A 21,517-nucleotide genomic window follows, 5' to 3' on the forward strand; every position below is an offset into this window, starting at 1 on the left:
TTAGACCGTACTTTCTGCTATGCACGAGCGGCATGGACTGCTTTGATGTCTTCGAGGTTGTGTTTGGCCTAATCATTTTGCTGGTCGGCATGGGCCTTTGATGGCATTCCCATTTTTTTTTTGCTCCTTCCCTCCCCTGTCTTTTAATGGTTCCAATGAAATTTAACCAAAAAGAGGGATGAGAGAGGTTAAGTTAGAAAACATTGATATAACGCAAATACTTTCTGCTATGCACGAGCGGCATGGACTGCTTTGATGTCTTCGAGGTTGTGTTTGGTCTAATCATTTTGCTGGTCGGCATGGGCCTTTGATGGCATTCCCATTTTTTTTGCTCCTTCCCTCCCCTGTCTTTTAATGGTTCCAATGAAATGTTACCAAAAAGAGGGATGAGAGAGGTTAAGTTAGAAAACATTGATATAACGCAGCAAAAAAGAAAGGCGCGACAACTAGCTCTTTAACAATACTTAATAGAAATTAACTTCAACACATACACACAGCCGCGAAATTGCAAACCAACCAACTTATTCACAGCTCAATATGGGTATAAAGTTCTACTTTTTGCGATTTGAAAAGAAAAAGCAAGTTTCTTTTTGTTTATTTTTAATAACATAGATCTAAAAATACTAGACTTAAGGCTTACAAAAAAAAAATATTTAATTAAGATTTCCTAGAAATTTGACAGTTAGACCTACACTGGGAAAACTCTGGTTTCACCGTGATAATTTTTCTAAGTATGCGTATTTAAAAAAATAATTTAAATTTGGCTTGAGGTCTAGACAATCTATAATTTTTATATCTTGAACGCACATACATTCAGCGGATATTCCCGCATGTATTCATAGTGAGTTAAATAAATAAATACATTTTGCGCACAGTCTTCTAAGTTTGAATCATAGACTATTTTATATATAGTCTATGGTTTGAATCTGTATGCCGATGCCTATCATTAGAATGTTACTAACTCAGAAATGATGTGCTTAACCATTTTTCTTTTTTAAAAGGGAGGGAGGGACGGGTGGAATTAGAGTGGGGGTAAAAATGTTTCATTCATAGACCTATATTATACTTTCGCCGCTATATTCTATATCTGTGTAGTGTGTATGGTTTCATTTTTTTTTCTTCAAATATAGTCTAGATTTATCAAGTGACAGGTATCATTAGTTATCAAGTGTAAAGTATAACAATCACTCTTACTGTTTTACAAAGAGTCATCAGCTTCATAAAGAAGGAATTGTATTCAAAAAAATTTTTTGTTGTCTCTAGATATCTTGATCTTATCTAGAGATATAGATCTATATATGTCTAGATCTTGATCTAGAATACTAAATATAAAATCTAGATCTATACATAGATCTAGATTATTCTAAAGTAACCAAAAACATTTTAAAATTGCGGACAACTTTTACTGCCGAACTGATTTGTTGTTAAAAATGGACGGAGCACAGGCGCGTGTGGAAGAAGCTATTTCAAAAATGGTTAATAGCCTAGATACTGAATGCTTGCGAAAAATGCAGGTTCGTGAAAACAAAAAAGGTCTTCAACAAAATTTTTATTAGATCTATAATCTCAGAGATAGACTACTCTAGATCTAAAGCTAAACGTACTAGATCTAGAGATATAAACTTAAACGTTTGACCTTCGGTCTGCTTTTTTTTTTTTATATCACACTTGAACCTTGTGACATGCACATAACTGACATAAGTTCATAAACATGATTATGATGATGACACAGTACCAAGTCAGTCAAGACAAAGTTCTTGACGTCTTGTGTTAAGACAAGAGATGCGCTAAGAAAATTCAGTTAAAGTGATAAGCTACAGTCAGTGACAGCTACATCATAAACCATTTCTGATGATGATTTCTACTAGATTCTAGATTTTACTAGGACTAGAAGTAGTAGAAGCAGAAGACAAATATTTAATAATCATGATTATAATGAATAATTCAATAATAATGTCCTTAACTTAACTTACTAAGTTACTTCATACTTAATCATACCAACAAGTTACAATGCCAACTCATTACTAACTGCCAACATGGCTTATGACGGCTTGTCAGATAGTAATTTAATAGTATAAACTATTAATCTATAATATTATATATATCTAGGAATCTAGATCTAGAATTCTAGATCATCTGAAATGAAACACATGTCACATGATGTGTGACATGAACTTGAACTACAGAACTAGATCTAGATGTAGATAGATTCTTTAGCTAGATCTATAGTCTATAGTAGTTTAAGTGGTAAAACTTTACATCGAAGGACCCTTTTAAAGAATGTTACGCAAGTGGCAGCACCGCGCTGTCTATCGCTACGGTAATCAGGTCACAAGGTCACTACCGGCTAGACAGTGTCGGTAGTATCATGTAGGCCTAATAGTTCGTGATAGATCTAGTCATTCGCTAATGACATGAAAACTCTGGATCTATATTATGTAATAAAAAAAATATTTAAAAGGCTATAAAAAATAAATAATGAGAATGAATTAATCTTTATTTTTTTAATTTGTTTTTTTTTGTTTGTTTGTGTCACAAATGTATGGTACTGTTATCATATATATGTACGGGTTATAGGCCTATATTTATATATTTTTGCTGACACTATTTTTTTTTTCATTTGTAATGTTTTACAGACCTAAATTATTATTTTTTAATTTATTGATTTAATGTAATTTTACTTTAAAATTAAAGTAAACCATAGTCTATGAAGTAAACCAATCATACTGGGTTTCGTATATGTGCAACATATTCTTTATTTTATTTTCAAATTAAATTAAACTTAATGGGTTTCCTTATAAGTACAGATATTTATCTAAAATCCACGCAATTTTCAATAACAGTAGCTAGATGGGTATACCGCTAGATGTTTATGAAGAGTAGTGTGTAGCCTAACATATGCTCGCCCCTCCTCCTTTCACATTCTGGACTTGGAACCAGACAATAGAGGAGTTACCGGCATTTTAACTAAAATGTAACTGTTTTTGTTTTTTTTATATTTAAAGCCGGTAGAGGAGACATATGCTATACAATACAAAGGCTCATTGCTGATGTAAATGAAATAAGTTGCAGTTGCATTTAAACCGTATAAACGAATATAGATATAAAAAAAAAGAGATGAAAGCTAAGCCTAAACTAGAAGATGTTCAAATATAAGAATATTTGTGATTCAGTTCTAACGTGTGGCTCTCAAGCATAAAATTTAGGAAAGTAGGCCTACACTGGAGTCACAGTGGAAATAACACGCTAAAAATTTACCCCACAACTAAAAAAATTCCAGTTTCATTGAACAGTGGTCTTATTTCTGCCAGATCTCTACAAATGTTTTTTTTTTTAATTATTTCAAGTTGTGAAATCCACCGTAAAACATACAACGCTCAAATATTAATTGTATAGAGGCTTTTGTGTAAAGAAAGATACATAGATTACCATGACCATTATGTCCACTTTTGTCTTCGGGAACCGATAATAAATGAGCGCTCGGTATTAATTTGGGATAGACATAGTTTCGAGCTACATCATTAGTTGTATGTAAGAAAAATGATATATTTAAACTATAGCGACTACTATTATGTCCACATAGACTTCGCAAATGTCATGATTAAATTAAATACTTATTTCAGCTACACTAGAGTGAGACTAGATGCAACTCTAAGGCTTTTACATAAAACCAGTGAAGTGAATTGATATCAACTGTATTACAGTATTAATAGATAATGATAACATATGTCTCCCCATTTTCTACACTGATGTTTAAGTGAATTACAGCTAGGTACCAATTTATGATCAAAGAAATATTTATAGAGACAAAGTCAAGTGACGTAAGTTTTAACTTCTAATGTAATAAAGTAAGCATTAAGTGAATAGGAAACTATGAAAAAAATAATCAGTTGGAAAAGTGAGAAGCAGATAAGCTAACGGAATAATCTATTATATCATGACATGAAACTATATGAGACAACTAAAGAATTGAAAAGATTGAAACTCACACTGGGTTTTGTATCCGAATCAATCAGGAATAAAAAAGGGAAAGCGACGATGCGATGTTCACTGTTGGATAGCTTGATAATAAACTGCCCTAACTAAAACGTGGACACGTGACTTAAGACAAACAAACCAATCATGCAAATCTGTCGTGGGTTATCCAAATGTGTGTGATTTGACCATTTAAGTGAGGGTTACATGAAAAAACAGCAGGGGGGGGGTGATAGGAAGGGATGGGTGGATGTTGCCAGTCTAGCATGTGGCGAGAGAGTTACGCAACATGTCCATCTGTCTTATATGGCCTGTGTGCTCATGATGTATTGTATGTATTGAGTATGTAAACCTACATTTATTACTTAAAAAGATTCATGTATCTTCAACTGTTGTGTCTTACCATAACCAACGTATAGGATCTCTGTTCTCCGGCGCAATAGTTCTTCTCACGTCTGCTATCAAACTTGATAGACGGTCAGCCATAAAACACGGACATATTGACCCCCCCCCCCTTCAAATAAAAGTGGGGTCAATTAGCCTGGTAAGCGGATGGTATCAGCATCATACTTACTTCTATTCGGTGCTTTTTTTTTTTTTTCTAAAGAAATAGGTGCCGGTACTCACTAATAAATTAATAATAAACGTTAAAATACAAGAGAAGTAATATTTTTTCCCAAAATTGAAAAAGGTGCCGGTAGGCCGTATATACATTCTATTTACATACATGCGAATGTTTGCTCTTTCCCTACGGCTATGTGGCTATCGTCCTCTAATCTTGTCCACTTTTTTAACATATCTATGCCATCCAGTAATTAAGGTCAATCCTCTTAATACATACGTTGTTCCTTTCCTCCATTTCTCCCCATTGGACAATTTGGCACATGACATAGCGCTAGACAGAATGGAGCCCCCCGCCCCACCACCTACCATGCATGACCCACCCTCACAGACACCTAAGTAATAATCTCATTTGTAAGTGATACATTTTGTTCAACAGGCCTGTTTGTAACTTTGTTTTGTTGCAGAACTATAATTCAAAGTTCTAAACAAAAAAAAATGTGGGAGGAGAAATTAAGTGGACCAATTAGATTATACTCTAAATTTTTTGCATTTTTAGCATTCAAGCATAAATTGTGAGTGATAGTCCCAAATGTATTAATACAATAGAAAATATCAGATTGAGTAAAGGTTGCAAATAGGCGACTATATAAAGAATATTAAGGTTCAGAACTCATCTCAATTTTTACTCTTATACTGAATAACTTTGTATAAATTATAAATTTTCCAAAAGAAAGTTTTTCTTAAAATAATTATGATAAATTCATGTGCAATTACATAAACTCTGACCGCCCTCTCATTCAGAGGGCTAGAGTGGGGAGGGCAGAAAATGAAATCACCCTCCCATCCCACAGAATTCGCCAAGATACCAGAAGGGTAGCGATATAATATGAAAATTATATACTAATTCCCTACCCCACCAAATCGGCCAACATACTGCAGGGCGAGTGGGGGGGGGGGCGCAAGTACCTCCCCCACCCCTGGATAAGTCAATACCTTCCATCCCCTGATAAGATGTGACCAACACAATTCACATTCTCATTTACGTTTCCCCTACACATTTCCAATTAATTTCCAATATATATTAGAGTTTTATAAACAGTTACAGATATCAGTTAGTGCTTTAAAAAAAAAACATTCTGTACACTCGGGAAGGAGCCAAGCAGAAAATGGAAGAGAGATAGGAAGTAATAGCGGCCATAGGGTGTAGCTAATGGGGCAAGCACCCCAGGCCCTACGTCTGAGGGGGGGGGGGCGCGATCGGAGATTTTATTGTCACAAACATGATCACTACATATTTTCAGCCTAAGTGTTTTATAGGCTACTGTGCATAGACACGTTTAACCAAGCTACGACATTAATCCGAGAGTGGGTACATGGCAAGTGGTTGAAATCCTGGGATGGCTCCAACAAAGCCCGTGGAGTCTGGCAACATTTGCGTCGCCCGGACCGCGACTATCCATGGTGGAGGCTAAAAAGGTCGAAACAATCTATCATTGCGCAGTGTAAAACGGGGCACTGCCCTGTTGGTGCTTACTTTGCCAGGTTCCGGAGAAATTTTGATGCCCGTTGCCGACACTGTGGAGAGTCGGTGGAGACAGTGGCGCGTCTCTTGCAAGAGTGTATGCAGCTCTGAGAGCTGCGGGATAGTTTGTCTGCAGTCACTTAACCTGTATGGGAGCTTGAAGGTACTACGCCTAACAGAAGAGTTTCTCTCCAAGGCTCTACGGGAGGACTAATCCTTCCAGTCTTGTTACCAATTGGGGTTCATCTCAGGTGCATAGACATCGAATGTTCAGACTCTTGTGTGGCATGACTTCCACATGGAGATCACAGATTTTTCTGCATCGTAGAAGCCCATTAGAGTGTATCTTGCTATCAACTTCTACGAGAAGTTCAGATGACTCGTGCAACTTTGATACACTCTTGGGCTCTCCAGCTACTGCCTTAAATGCATTGTAGATGAGAAAAGGTCTCATCTTTGTTAGGCTTTTCCCCTCTTCTGTACACCTGGCCACCAGAAATGATGGCTTGATAGAGTTTCTTGTGCCCTCCTTCTTTCTTTCTTCCATTCTTCCTTTCTTGCCCAGACATAAATCTGGGGCAAGTAGTTTTTTTTTCTGTTGTCCATAGACAATTGTGGCTGTTCATCACTTGTGCTCCCCACCCGCCATCGAGTCCAACAAGGGTCGAGCCATTCAGGTGTACAGAATGAACCCACCAGGGCTATACCGGTGCTTTACCGAGTCAGCTGCTGCATCCGACATGTGTCCGATACATTTGCTCCATGATTGACCCTTTAGGTCGATGACTTACGCTCTTCAAAACTCAAACGCACGTCCGCCATGTTGCAGTTACTTCCATGCCACTCCGGTACTGTGTGTGGTACAGAACCACCTTCACATTTATTTTTCTAATTAGACATTAAGCTTTCCATGTGCTGAAATTTAGCATTGTAGAACGGGAAATAAATTGTCTATGACATTTCAAAGTGTGTATACATTTTTTTGACGCACTCTGTCTATAGTTTACCCTTACGGCTCAGGCCCCCCACACACACACCTGTCTCGATACTAAAAAACTGTTGTGAATTCTTCTGTTTTAATACAGCAACTAGACTGACTGTATAGGTGTCGTAGGATCTGGACGATTTTTTCTGGGATGCGTATTCTCTAGCTATTTTCCATACTGATTCTTGGTGGACACTATCAAACGCTTTCTTAAAGTCTACGAAACTGATCGTTAGCCATTATTGGTTCTCAATACTTTGTTCTATGATATTTCGTAGAACGAAGATCTGCTCTGCACATGTTCTGCCTCTTTGGAAGCCTGCTTGTTCTTCTCTGAGCCTCTCATCTACAGACTGATGAAGCCGATAAAGGCACTTTTCTTATTCCATATGCTTGGACAAAAGTATTCAAATGCCCCGTCTTTCACCGTGACTGAGCAGGGCCTGAGATATCTGCGTTTCACCACCAATATACCCAGCAAATTCAGTTGATTCATAATGCTCTTGCTCGTATTTTTTATTTATTTATTCCAAATCAAAGTTTTGACTCGTACGAAGTTGAAGAACTTTCTAATATTCAAACCTTTTATAGTGCAAAGAATTGCAAGCCTATTATTAGATGTACATGGTTGACCATCATCATCTCATCTCTGCCTGTGGTCCCTTATGGGACATAGGCCACCAGCCAGCTTCTTCAAGGCGTCTCGGTTATGGGCGTGTGTCTCCAACTGTCCCCACGTCTTGCCCATCTGCTTGACATCTGCTTCCAAATTGCGGCGCCATATATTCCTGGGCCGTCCCTATCTTTCTCTTTTTAAGTCTGTCGAGTATGATGGTAGTCAGTCTGTTGTAAATATTATCTTCCTCTTCACTGTCATCCAAGAAACGTACAAGATTTAACAACAGAGATGTCTGCAAGTGAACTTTGACGACTACAGGTATAAACAAATAGTTTGAGAACATCGCGCAGGATGGACAACAGAACAAACTGAGCGTGCTGGTACGAACCTCGCTGATAGCGAAAGAAATGAAGTTGCCATAAAGAAGGGGATGCACAAGAAAGCAGCCCTGTTAGATAGCCCTGAAACAGGAGCATTCAGATACACGAACAGTGGCTAACTTTGCCACTTCGGAATGGGCTTACTTAGTAAGATCCGATTGTTCGTGGACTCAAAAAGAAACACAAACTAGTTTTTCATGTGAGTACATTATTTACATCCTTTGTCTTTCAAGACAGAAGGAGACAGTCGGCAACCTCGTCATGGTGAACAAAATGTCCATTTCTAGCGTACTCGTAATATAAAAATCCAGTTATGGATTTACGGCAGTGCGTCAACCCTGTGCCTATATTTCCGCAAACCTAAAAATATACAAAATACACATTTTTTGCTTGCATATTTAATAATTATAATTATTTTTAAAGTAGAAAAATAAGATTACATACTCTAAAAAAAAAAACGAGGGCAGAAAAATACGTATTTAAAATAAACAAAACAGTTAACACACGATTAGATTTATAATATTATTTTTTTTAGCAAAGATACGTAGGTCTATAATTAATTAATAATATATTAATTAAAATTCCCCAATTAAAAACATAAAATACCATCTAAATATTAATAGTTATTCCAAGAATAATTTGTACAAAAAAATCTAAATCTATATTACATAGATCTACGATTTAACGTACTAAAAGAGGAGAGAGAGAGAGGGGGGGCAGTGACCGGGCGCGCTCTGCGGATAGACAGCTGCCAAATAATTGACCTGAAAAACTAGGGTCCTTCGATGTAAAGTTTTACCGTTTAAGTTTTTATGCTATTCTAACACCAGTAGGGCAATGAATAGGCTAAAAATTCAAAGTTTGACTTTAACAGTGCATTATTTTATTAAATGAAATTTGATAATGGTTTGACATAGAAAAGAAAATAAAGTATCAAAATCTTCTTTATAGACACTTTACTTTAGTTTCAGGAGAATAAGAATGACTACTTGTATTTGTGAATTGTACCCCTAGCCCTAACCGTTAAAGGGCCTTTTATATATTTGTTATTATATTTAAGGTGAAAGAGGCCATGTGTTTTCGTTTAATTCAAACAAATTTTGTCACACATTATTTGATAACAAACACCAACATTTATTTCAAACAGTCTCTATAATGCTCATTTTAGCATCAATAAACTCACATTATACAATAGACCCACATTATTTGATTCCAGACACCATAATTTATTTCGGACAGTCTCTATATTTAGGCATTAATAAACTCAGATTTTAATTCTATATTGATATTTAACTAAATTTTAAGATCCTCAGGCATAGCCCCTCACATGAAATTATTGTCATTATAAAAGATGTTTTCAAATTATCAATTATGCATTAATACGAACACAAAAAATAAAAATATATGAACACACTTATTCTACCAAAATTAGGTCACTGGGATAGTGACTTCTACACCGACTTTTGGGCTTATTTTATGTTTGCATGATTATATGTGTGTTAAATATTTGTGTTTTTTGTTTATTCATTCAATAAATTTCTAATACAAATGATCTTTTGTAGTAATATATTACATGCTAGGATGGCCAGTCTTGCCTAAATAGCTGAATCCTCTATATTCTCTCTCTATAGATATATAAATCTAGATCTAACTAGATGTATCAAGCTCACTCCAAACATTTGCCCATTTAAAAAAACAACAACAAACAAATATAATACAAGATCATGAACATTGATGTCCAAAACTGAGTGTTTGAAGTAAATTTAGGTAAGAAAATCATAATTGAATACAAACATATGTATCCTATTAATTTTTTTTTGTATGGAATCAAACAACTTGGCTTATGAATCAAATAAATCAGCTCCAAAAACAGAATAAATGTTGTCGAGCTCATTAGCATAGACTTAGCCAACCAGCTTTACCTCTGCATCACCCGAAGGATGGATCTGAAAAGTGTCATCCACACCCGTTCATACCATAGTGCGGACTGCAACTCAGACCATTCACTAGTGCTAAGCAAAATCAAACTACTTCTCAAGAAGGCTTATACTTTCACTCAACCCAGAACTAGGCGAATTAACGTCAACCATGTAGGTGACCCAGAGAAGTGTGCACTCTTTGGCGAGCTCCTGAACACTTCAATCCCCTCGTTAAGTGATGAAGACATCTCTATAAGATGGGAGAAATTAAGAGATGTAATCTACAGTTCGGCAATCACCGCCTTTGGGCCTCAAAAACACAAACATGTAGACTGGTTTGAGGTGAATCTAGCACATATGGAACCTTGCATCGAGAAAAAGCGATCTGCACACCTCGCTCACAAGACAAAGCCTAGTCCAAAATCTTTGGAGGCCTTCAAAAGTGCTAATATAGAGGCGAAACAAATGGCTAGAAAATGTGCTAACAACTTTTGGAGGGATACCTTCAACAGAATCCAAGACAGTATCCACTCAGGAAATAGCAAAGCTCTATTTGATGGCATTAAAGCGGCCCTGGGTCCAACAGTGTCTAAGCCTCCCCCCCCCCCCCCCTTCTATCCAAATCAGGAGAAAAAATTACAGATCAAACCAAGCAGCTAGAACGATGGACAGAACACTACCTCGAAGTCTATGCCACACAGAATACAGTAGACGATGTCGCCCTGGCTTCTCTACCAGATCTTCCAGTACTGGAATGCCTAGATGAGCTTCCGAGCCTTAGTGACCTCAAAAAAGCAATTAACTGCATAAAAAATAGAAATCTCCTCGGAGTGATGGTATCCCAGTGGAAGTAGTGAAAGTCAACGAATCACTCCTGCTCCCTGAACTCTATATTCTCCTCTGCCGCTGTTGGGAAACAGGTCATGTCCCACAGGACATGCGTGACGCAACTATAGTCACAATATACAAGAACAAAGGGGATCGGAGTGACTGCAACAATTACAGGGGTATCTCTCTCCTCAGTATAGTGGGCAAGATCTTTGCTAGAGTGGCACTATCCAGGCTGAAAGTGATAGCTTCTAGAGTCTACCCAGAGTCTCAGTGTGGATTCAGGAGTGGTAGATCCACTATAGACATGATATCTTCTCTACGACTACTGCAGGAAAAATTCAGAGAGAGACAGACCCCTTTACATTGTTTTTGTTGATCTGACTATAGCTTTTGACATGGTCAGCAGAAGTGGCCTTTTCAAACTCCTGAGGAAAATAGGTTGCCCTCCCAAACTACTGAAGTTCATTGAGTGTTTTCACGAGGAAACTAAATGTACTGTCAAATTCAATGGAGCCCAATCAGCACCTTTTGAGGTTTGCAGTGGTGTCAAGCAGGGATGTGTGCTCGCACCTACTCTGTTTGGCATATTCTTCTCCTGTCTACTGCATTATGTGTACAACGACATAAACGAAGGTGTGTTTCTCCATACAAGATCCTCTGGAAAACTATTTAATGTATCAAGGCTGCGGGCAAAAACCAAGGTAAGGAAGCTACTCGTCAGGGAACTCCTATATGCTGATGATGCAGCTATTGTGGCTGATTCTGATATTCAGCTACAGTCCCTGGTTGACAAACTGTCTGCTGCTTGCCAGAAGTTCGGCTTAAACATCAGTCAAAGCAAGACTAAGATACTTGTCCAAAACACAAACACTGCACCTCAAGTAAGCATTAATGGCCAACCACTAGAAATTGTTGATCACTTTTGTTACCTTGGCTCCATCATATCCAACAACACTACTGGATAAAGACATAAACAACAGGATAGCCAAGGCAATGGCCACCATGTCACGGTTGCAGAAAAGAGTCTGGGACAACATATTGCTGACTAGCAGTACTAAAGCCCTAGTCTACCGGACCTGTGTGTTGAGCACCTTACTGTACGGAAGTGAAACATGGTCAACCTACTCATGGCAGGAAAAAAAGCTGAATGTCTTCCACCTCCGATGCCTAAGGCGGATCTTTAAAATAAGGTGGCAAGATAAGATAACCAATGAAGAAGTGCTACAAAGAGCAGGGTGCCAGGGCATCCGCTCTGTTATCAGCAGCAGACGCCTTGGCTGGCTTGGCCACGTTCATAGAATTCCAGTAGGTCGACTTCCACAGGACATCCTGTATGGCGATCTAATAGAAGGCAGGAGAGCTGCTGGTCGACCACTTTTACGTTATACGGATGTATGCAAACGTGACATGAAGCTCTTCAAAATCGACACTGGCAACTGGGAAGAGGTGGCACTGGACAGATCCACATAGAGAGAGAGCATAAAGGAAGGGTCACAGATTGCAGATGTCATACACAACAGAAGCAGAAAGAAGAGTGAAATGCAACGGCGCCTGGTGATTATATATGCCCAACCTGCGATCGCAGCTGTGTATCAAGGATTGGCCTCTTTAGTCACACAAGAAGTTGCAAAGGGAAAAGATTGTCTCTTGAGATGTAAAATGCCACAGAGCCAACCAAAAAATATAGTCTTAACCCTAGGAAGAGGTAAAGTCATCCTGGTAACATAGGAAAAAACAACAACCTGACTTACAAATTTAAGATTCTTTTTTCTTACATAAAAGACAGCTAAATGGAAGGAAATTAGGTCAGAATCATTGGAAAATGGACACGCACATTATACAGCATGCTAGTTTCATATTAAATATCAAATTAAAGATGTAATGACCAGAAAAACAGCGAGTTGTACGGATTCATGTAATATCCAGAATAAACTACTCTAGATCTAATCTACTTTAATCCAGAGTCTAGATCTAAAAGACTAAATTGTCTAGATCTAGAATCTATAATAGATTAGACTCTATGTAGATCTATAAAATCTAGTCAATATAGACAAAAGTAACACCTTTGCATTTGCCTAAAACTTTAGTAAAATCACTAGATTTAGAAACCTATTAAAAGTAAAGTAGCTATTATGCATAAAACACTGAACCATAATCTTCAAATACAAAAACAAAATTTAATAAAATAAAATACTTCTAAGACACACAGGAAAAAGGCACATTCCTTACAACCATAACACATATTCTAGGACAAATTAGTACAAATGCTTCTTCCCTAGTGCTATTAGTCATGGAATAGGTTGCCTGAGTCAGCCAGGAAAATCAAAGTAGGGTGTAATCTTCTTCTTTTTTGAAATAGCGTCTGTATTTCAGAAGATAAGATTGGACCTCGACCCACCCACCCCCAACCCCTTTTTTATTTTTTTTTATTTTCCCTCCCTCCCATTTTATAGAATTATTTGAATCTAGATAGATGTAGAATAATGTAGATAGATCTTTAACTTAAATGTATAGGTTTCGGGTAGAATAGATCTAGGACTAGTCAAGATGATACTATTGATCTATTATAGATAAGATAAGAAGTAAGATAATCTAGTGTCTAGATTAGTTTAGAATTAGAAACTAGATCTCTAGAGTTGATAAATCTAAATAAGGATCTAAATAAGAATCTAGATCTATATTATAAATTGTATATATATACTAGTACCAGTATTTTTATTGGCATGCCAATAGCACTAATTACTAATTATTGTAAACTCAGGTGTAGGTCTACCTCAAGGCTCAAGGAACGTTGGGCTAGGCCTACTTGATTCTACTGAGTATTGTAAAATCTAATTTACATAAATGATTTAGTTTTTAAAAAAAGTTAAATCTATATACTATATATAATACTATTTGCAGAAGAAACAATAAAAAAAACATAATAGAGGCCTACTGAAATTTTTTCGTATACCTACTTTTAAAGCCTTTAAAATAAAGCAAGTTTTAAAAATACTCAATTTCCCACATAAGGACTTATTAGCCAGGCTATTAGCCTGTTAGTTTTAAAAAAAAAAAGTTAAACATACCGGTTTTCACTAAAAAGAAAGTCTCTACACTCTCATTTTTGTTCTGAACAAGACATGTTGAGCTCTTCTTTAAGAAAAGATTTTTAAAAATAATAATAGCTCCCTAAACAAAACCTACTGTATTAGGCTAATCCCAAAAATCATGCATCCTATCTCAATAGACGCCAGTGGTTTAATATTCAAATCTGGAGTTATAGCTATGATAAAAATGCAACATATTTTGTCTATTGGAAAGATAAAATTGAACTGGTTGTAGAAACCTTTTTGGGGCTTGAATGGGATTCTTTGTTGACCTTTATAGAAAAAAAAAGGTATGGGTATTCTGTTGTAAAAGGCTATTTTACAACAATTATTTATATGTTATTTATATTATATTGCCATTAATTATAAAATTAATGAGTATTTTGTAACAGCACGGAAGATCCAGTGTAAAAAAAAATAACTTGACATGCTGCTTGTTTCTTTGTTTAAGTTTTTTCTTAGATTTTTGATAACAAGTCTTAAATTTGTTTCATAGTTGAGGTTGTAATGAGCTTGTGCAATTGACCTTAAAGACCAACTGAAGAGGTTTTTTTCGAAATTGAGATAGCGATTGATTCAGACAGTAGATAGCATCAAAGTTAGTTCCTAAAATTTTGAGATTTTAGAAAAGCGTATTTATATTAGAAAAAGTAATTTGAAAGTGGAAAAAATAACGAGATTTGAAAATCAGCTTCAATGGCCGAAACCGGAAGTGACGTCTTGTAATGGACTGAGAAAATGTAAATAAAAATAGACATGGCTGGATACGTTATTGATAGCGATTCAGATGATATACTTATCAAAATCTAGCTGTCAAACATTTTTAAATGATACTTATCATGGAATGCACCAAAATGCCCCGAAGATAACTCTTCTACTTTTCTAAAAAATTATAGAGCAGACTATTTAATTAATATAGTTATTATAGATAGATTGATAGATAGGACTAGCTAGACTAGAGTCTAGACGTCACTAGACTCACTAGTCTACTTACTAACTTAGACTACTAGGGGGTAGACAGTCACTTATGACTAGATCTAGATTCTAGATAGTAGTAGATTCTAGATCTAGTATAAATTATAATAATAAACTATACTAGTATACTAAAAGTATACTATAAGTCTATTATAATTTTTATTATAACAAAACTAAATGGATAGATCTATCTCTAGATCTAATTCTAGCTAGACTTCTAACACTTTTACTAGTCACTCACTAGATTCACTAGATCTAGTTTATATAATAATAATACTTGACTTTGACTTGTAGTAATACTAATAGAGTTTAATACTTATACTAGAGACACTAGAGTAATAGTTTATAAACTAGTAGATTTAAGTAGATCTAGAGTAATCTAGACTAGCCTCTATCTATATGTTAAGTTTAAGCCCAGTCCCAGTTGCAATCATTTTTTAATGCTTGAATTTGTATATCTCTGTAATAGTACTAGATCTAATTGTAAGAGTAATAAGACCTAATGAGTAGTGTCCTAGCATAAAGATTATTCATAGATATAAATAAATATAATATATTATATTAGTCAAGGACTAAACCTAAAGCCTAAGCTAAATCTATATAGAATATATTCATAAAAGATCTAATTCTAATATAGCCCTCTACTAGCCCTTACTATACTTATTAATAAGGCTAGACTTTAGATCTAAAAAATAATAAGTCATCATTTATATTGGTAATATTAAATATGTGACATGTCTTTAAGTCTTAAACTTAAACAGGGTCGGTCCTAACGATTGCGGGGCCTTATGTGAAACTGATTGCGCAGGGCCTAGTCTGGGTGGGAATAAGGATAATAAGTGGAAATTAAGCTTTTGTATTTTTAAAAAATTCGACTTTGAATTTTATTCAATCTTTACTAATTACAAGATTACGATCAAATTCACTTTACTTTACAAACTTTGCAACCTATGGCATATTAATATGCCAGTCACTATTAAAGTAAATAAAGTATGGAAACTTCCTATTAAAGTGAAAATTTGCCTGATTATTACATAAAAGCTGACAATGCCTTTTATTGCGCATAGGATTAGCGTTTTCCAGAATGAATGACACCCACAAATGACAATTTTGTCTATTTTTCATGAGATTTTTATGAGCTTTCATGAGATTTCCAGGTTTTATATATACCGGTATATATATATATTGCAATTTAACAATTACACCTAGAATTAGCGTGGGGCCTATGAAAGTGCAGGGTCCACTGTGACCGCATAGGTTGCAGTGGCTTAAGACCGGCCCTGGTCTTAAATATATTATATTGCCTAGGGTACCTACCTAGAGTAGAGTAATTTATTATTATTAAGAACAATAAGAGTTAGATGTTAATGTTAGATCAGATAATCAGTATAACATATAATATATATATATATAACCACTAGTTCTATATATATGTATACATAATTAAGTATAAATGTTAATAAATAAATTTTTAAAAATCTATTTTACAGAAAACATATGACATGTGGCATACAGACAAGTTTACTAGATGGATCTTTCATCATTTTGGAAATACAAGAAGAGTTAATATTCCCTGTTTCTATTGTGAAACAAATCACAGAAACATTCTACAATTTAATTTTATATAATAAATACCAATAAATGTAAATACAAAATCACATTGTAATAGAGTTCTTCATTATACACACAACATTATTTTAGTATGTTCTTTTTCACTTGCTAGGTTTAGACAAAGCTTCGAATCAGGATTTAATATTATTATGTCATAGCCCAAAACTCCAGCAGGATGTTAGTTAATGGCAGTGGTCAATGTTTGAACCTGAGACCACAGAGAAGACAATTCGGAGCGCAAACCACACAACTTTCTGCGTTTCGAAACGTATTGAAATTTTGATAATTTCTATGTTATTGCAGTTTTGAATGTCCATTGCAATGATGACTTGATCTGTAAAGGGGTTACATTAAAAAAAAATAAGAGTTGGATCTCATTCTTCGAATGATGCTATTTATTAGAAATTGCAAGGTGGAATAGATATTAGAGGCCAAAAGAAAATCCACTGCCGAGGGAAGACGTAGACGTCGTAAAGAACATTTAAATTGACCACCAGATAGGGCTGCGTAGCCATGGAAAATACTGCATTCCTCATTAATCTTTCGACTCGACTGCCAGCCTTATTTATTTAACACTGTAAATTATGAATAGCTCTGCATTTTTTAATTTAAAAAAAAAAAAAAATATATATTCAGTGATTAACTGGCAATAATTGGGTTACTAAAATTTAATAAAATGAGTTGCATAACTACATCAACAGTAGCCTATATGCATTACTGAATATTATATTGATGCTACAATTTATTTTCCACTTCCCAGAAAAAAGAAAAAAAACAACAACTCCTTTTCCAGTAGGATAATCTCTTCTATTTATAGTCTAAACATAATTTAAAACTTTGTTACAGTTACAGATTAACTTGCTAACTTAACTATCTAATGATTCTATTCGTGAGATGAATGAAAATTCAATTTTTACATATAGATTTATAGAACTATTTAAGTAAGAGTGTAACAAAATCCATATTTCGTTCGGGAAGTGGGGCTATCTACGAAGATCTGATTTCTGAATTTGTGAACATGCACTATTTACATTAGATTTTTACCAAATATTTAAATTTTTACTACCTTTACTATTTTAACTGTGAATAGACCTTAATTTTAATTATATGACTGTATAGAATCTGGCCCTTGTTGTTTAGAGAGAGAGTAGTCCTTAAGGGACTGCAGGCACGACATGGCCTAAATTGTGCCGATGTGCCTCAAATCAACAAATCACAATCCATATTTCGTATATTAATAATAATATAGAATTGGTAGATCTAGGTCTAATTTTTGCCTGTTTTTAGAAATTTAGATCTAGTAGATCTAAATCAGACTACCTTTAAGTCTAGGTTAAGGTTAAAGCTATTTGCTAGTGTTGTACGAGGTTGTGACTCTAGATTCAAACTAAATATAATCGTGTACTACAATAACTACATTGAATGAGCTCAACATTGTAATAATTGTTTTTTCCCCATATTTGGCCTATTTAGGCACGACTATAAGTTAATAATCACTATTAAGTGTATTATAGATAGAGTATATAATTTTAAACTTTGTTTTTCTAGATCTAGGCCCAGCACCTCGATCGGATCAGTCTAGATAGATCTATATAGATAGGTCTAATCTCTAAATATCCAATAGGCCTACTACTATTACTAGATCTAGACTTCATCTAATTAAATTTAGGTCTACTTCAGACATCATTAATGATCTGAGAAAAGAAGATCTAGCTCTTGATCAAAAGCAGTAGATGTAGAACTAGAATACGCCTGAAGCAGTAACATAAGCCATAAATTGCGTAACTTGACTAAAACGAATTGAGGCGCGCGGTACTGCGTGGGCTGAAACGCTGTTCGCTTGACTAGATCAAGAATAAGCCGACAAACAGTAGAATTCAGTAGATCTAACATGCAAAGCCATAAATTGCGTGATTTGACCTAATTTCCACAACTCTAACATCCACTTTATATAAATTTGTGTGTTTTAGTCGCCTTTGTTTTCAGAAACATGCATTCCTGTAAAAAGGAATAGGGAAATACGCTAAGCCATAAACTGAAAAATTTGACCTAATTTCCCTTAAACTACGTCATCGACCTTGGTTGTCTGGGAAATACTGATCTCGAATGGCTTCGAGATTGTGAAATTTAATAGTCCCTAAAACTCACATTAAATTGCTTATATCTAAATAATTACAAAGAATATATGTCTAAAATTTCGTATGTATGTTTTTTTAAGCATTATGAATCTAAAAAAAAGTATAACACCGGTTTCCGCGTCTGACCCCAAAACCTCTTCAGTTGGTCTTTAAATAATAGTTACTTTTTCAAGTTTAGCTCAAATAAAAAATTAAACAAAAATCTATTATTGCTTTAGAAACAAGCTTGAATTTAAAAAAAAAAGTTTTTACTTTTGTCCTTTCAATGGTGTCATATATTCACACAGATGTATGTAGTCTTCTTACTAGAACCTAAAACATGTAGAAGAATGTACTAATTTAAATAAAATATATATGGTTTTCTTTTCATTGGTGAATTCATTAACTCGGTCTAATTCTTTTTGTGATTTAAAAACAAAAATAGTTCATTTAAGGCTTCATTCTTTCTCTTGCCTTCTCATTATAATGCATACAGTATGTGTGTTCCCTTTCTGACTTATCAAGTGTATTCTGATACACTTAATCCTAAATGTTATGCTAACTAGAGTAAAATGTCTTTACTTTCCATTTTAGTTTTTCACTTTAAAAAAATTACAATGAAGCTATTAATTATTATTGTATTTCAGTTGTTTGTTGTCCTTTTTTCCCCCCTTTAATTATATGATAAATATATCATGCTTTTTTTTTTTTTGTTTATTCATCATGTCCAGGTTGACATGTATCAGTGTAGTGCTAAATGTTGTCAAGACAGCAAAGCTTCCCTAGAAGATGTACAAAGATGTATAGATAATTGCTCCAAAGATGTGAACAAAGCTCAGGCATATTTACAGAATGAAATTGAGATATTTCAGGTATTAACTTAACGAAAGCATTTTTCCTTTACATTATTTCAATCCTTTTTTTCTTCTAAGATGTCCAGCTTAAGCTGTTTAGAGCCTATAGCATATATATATTCATTTAATCATGATCATAGTATATAATATATAAATATAGTACTATCTGGATATGACCCGCAGCCTGCAGGCTTTAATTTGGGTATTACTGATCTTATAGATTGAACCTAGAACTATGTCAGGCATAGAGAATGTTCCCTTCACATTTTTATATTTTGCCACGAAAATAAAAGTAGAGTGTGAAAATGGGTTTACCCGTTCAGCCGATGTATTCATATTCTAATAAAAAATACTGTGAAAATGGGGTTACCCGATTTGTTCTTTAATAGAGATGCAATTAGGTACTTATTTTCTATTTAGGACCCTCCAATTGTGGGGTTGGGGACATTAAACATACACTACAGTCTCACCCATGATCTAAGCAACATTTATGCCAAATTTTATCAAGATTGGTCAAACAGTTTTGATTTTTATATATATATACACATACTTTCAATAATATATATATTAGATGTACAGAGATTTTGTTTTTCAATCCATGTTTTAGAAATAGTGCATTACTAATTTATTATTAGAATGGTGAATTCTTTATTTATATACCGGTATTTTCTAATATTTATTTAGCATATGATAGTTTATACACTAACCACATTTAGGTTGGTTTCCGAAGAATACTAATGAAAATGAAAAGTTTTCAGGGTTTTGTAAGTTACAATCTGATGATAACTTTTATTAGTCCATTTTTTTAAATTGCATATTTGATAAGATGCATTGTTTTTGGTCTCCAATATATAAAGTTACTCTTTCAGACCTTGAGATCTATAGGGTAGATGATGTAATTTTATCTGTTTCGGTGGCCCAAGGTAAGGAGGGTGTCATGTTGCCAGCATGATAACCAACCACCTTTACTTTCCCCCAACTAATGTCAGGTACCCACTAGAGCTGGGTGGACTCAGAGGAGCCCTAATGATCCCAAAAGTCTCCAATATATATTGCTATTAAATTTCTGTTATATTATATTTGCAAATAAATAAATAACGTTTTGTTTATCATTAATCACCTTGCATCGATTTGACAGATTTTCAAAATGTTCTATATCTATATCCATTTTATAATACAATTTATTGTGATTCACCCTAATAATTGAACCATATACATTATTTCATTGATTCATGATAACTTGCTTTGATAGCTATTTTTGTGTAAAAATGAAATAATGTTTTGTTTTTTAATTCTTTTTTTAGAATCGCTTGCAACGTTGTGCAATGAGCTGTCAGGATAAAATACGTGATGAACTCCCAGCTAAGCCATCAGATAGAGATGTTGAAAAAACTAGACATACTTTAGAGAAATGTGTTATTCAGTGTGCTGATAAACATGTGGAACTAGTTCCTGCACTGACAAAAAAAATGCTCGAAACTTTGAAAAATAGAAATTTTTAGTTCATAGTTTGTTTTTTTGTGTTATAAAAGAAGTCAATTTTAGTGGCATGCAAGATGTTGAGTGAATGCCTTGTTCATACATTATATAAGCATTGGAATGTTGTTTTTTTCCATTGATGACTTGGGTGATAATTTTATTAATGATTTGATAAAAAGAAAATAAACTACTTTGCACATATACAATAAGTTTTGTATGTATATTGTAAAGGTTACACAAGCAATCATCTCATATGGTGTTATTCTATGCTTTATTATGTTACATAATCATTTTAAATTTGCCCAAAATTTAAAACAAAAAATAAATGGAGATTATATCATAAGCTACTATGTAGCATATTTAGTACACTAATAAAGTTAACGAACTGTAAAACATATTATTGTACTTTTCCCACCATCCCTAAGAACATACAATTAATGAATAAAAACTGAAAAAATTCACGTGACTATGGGAGGAAGCGTAATGCCGGTCGGTTTTTTGTTTTTTTTTAAGGATAAAATGAACGTATGCTTATATCAACTATTTCAATCGTAGCGCAGCACGGCCGCCGGATACATGCTTGTTGACTAGTTATAC

General features: G+C 34.6%; 1 protein-coding gene and 1 long non-coding RNA gene across 2 annotated transcripts; both read left to right on the top strand.

Annotated features, from left to right (window-relative positions):
• Positions 1-1,355: 1,355 nt before the first annotated feature.
• Positions 1,356-21,164, top strand: LOC106051566 (protein FAM136A-like). Its single transcript, XM_056032318.1, has 3 exons — positions 1,356-1,514; positions 19,319-19,459; positions 20,746-21,164. The coding sequence occupies exons 1-3, from the start codon at positions 1,431-1,433 to the stop codon at positions 20,941-20,943; spliced, it is 423 nt and encodes a 140-aa protein (XP_055888293.1). The 5' UTR covers positions 1,356-1,430; the 3' UTR covers positions 20,944-21,164.
• Positions 14,417-16,517, top strand: LOC129926708 (uncharacterized). Its single transcript, XR_008778414.1, has 2 exons — positions 14,417-14,624; positions 16,350-16,517. It is a non-coding gene; the product is annotated as an uncharacterized LOC129926708 (long non-coding RNA).
• Positions 21,165-21,517: the final 353 nt, after the last annotated feature.

The sequence above is a fragment of the Biomphalaria glabrata genome, chromosome 1, assembly GCF_947242115.1.
Source record: "Biomphalaria glabrata chromosome 1, xgBioGlab47.1, whole genome shotgun sequence".
Taxonomy (NCBI): domain Eukaryota; kingdom Metazoa; phylum Mollusca; class Gastropoda; family Planorbidae; genus Biomphalaria; species Biomphalaria glabrata.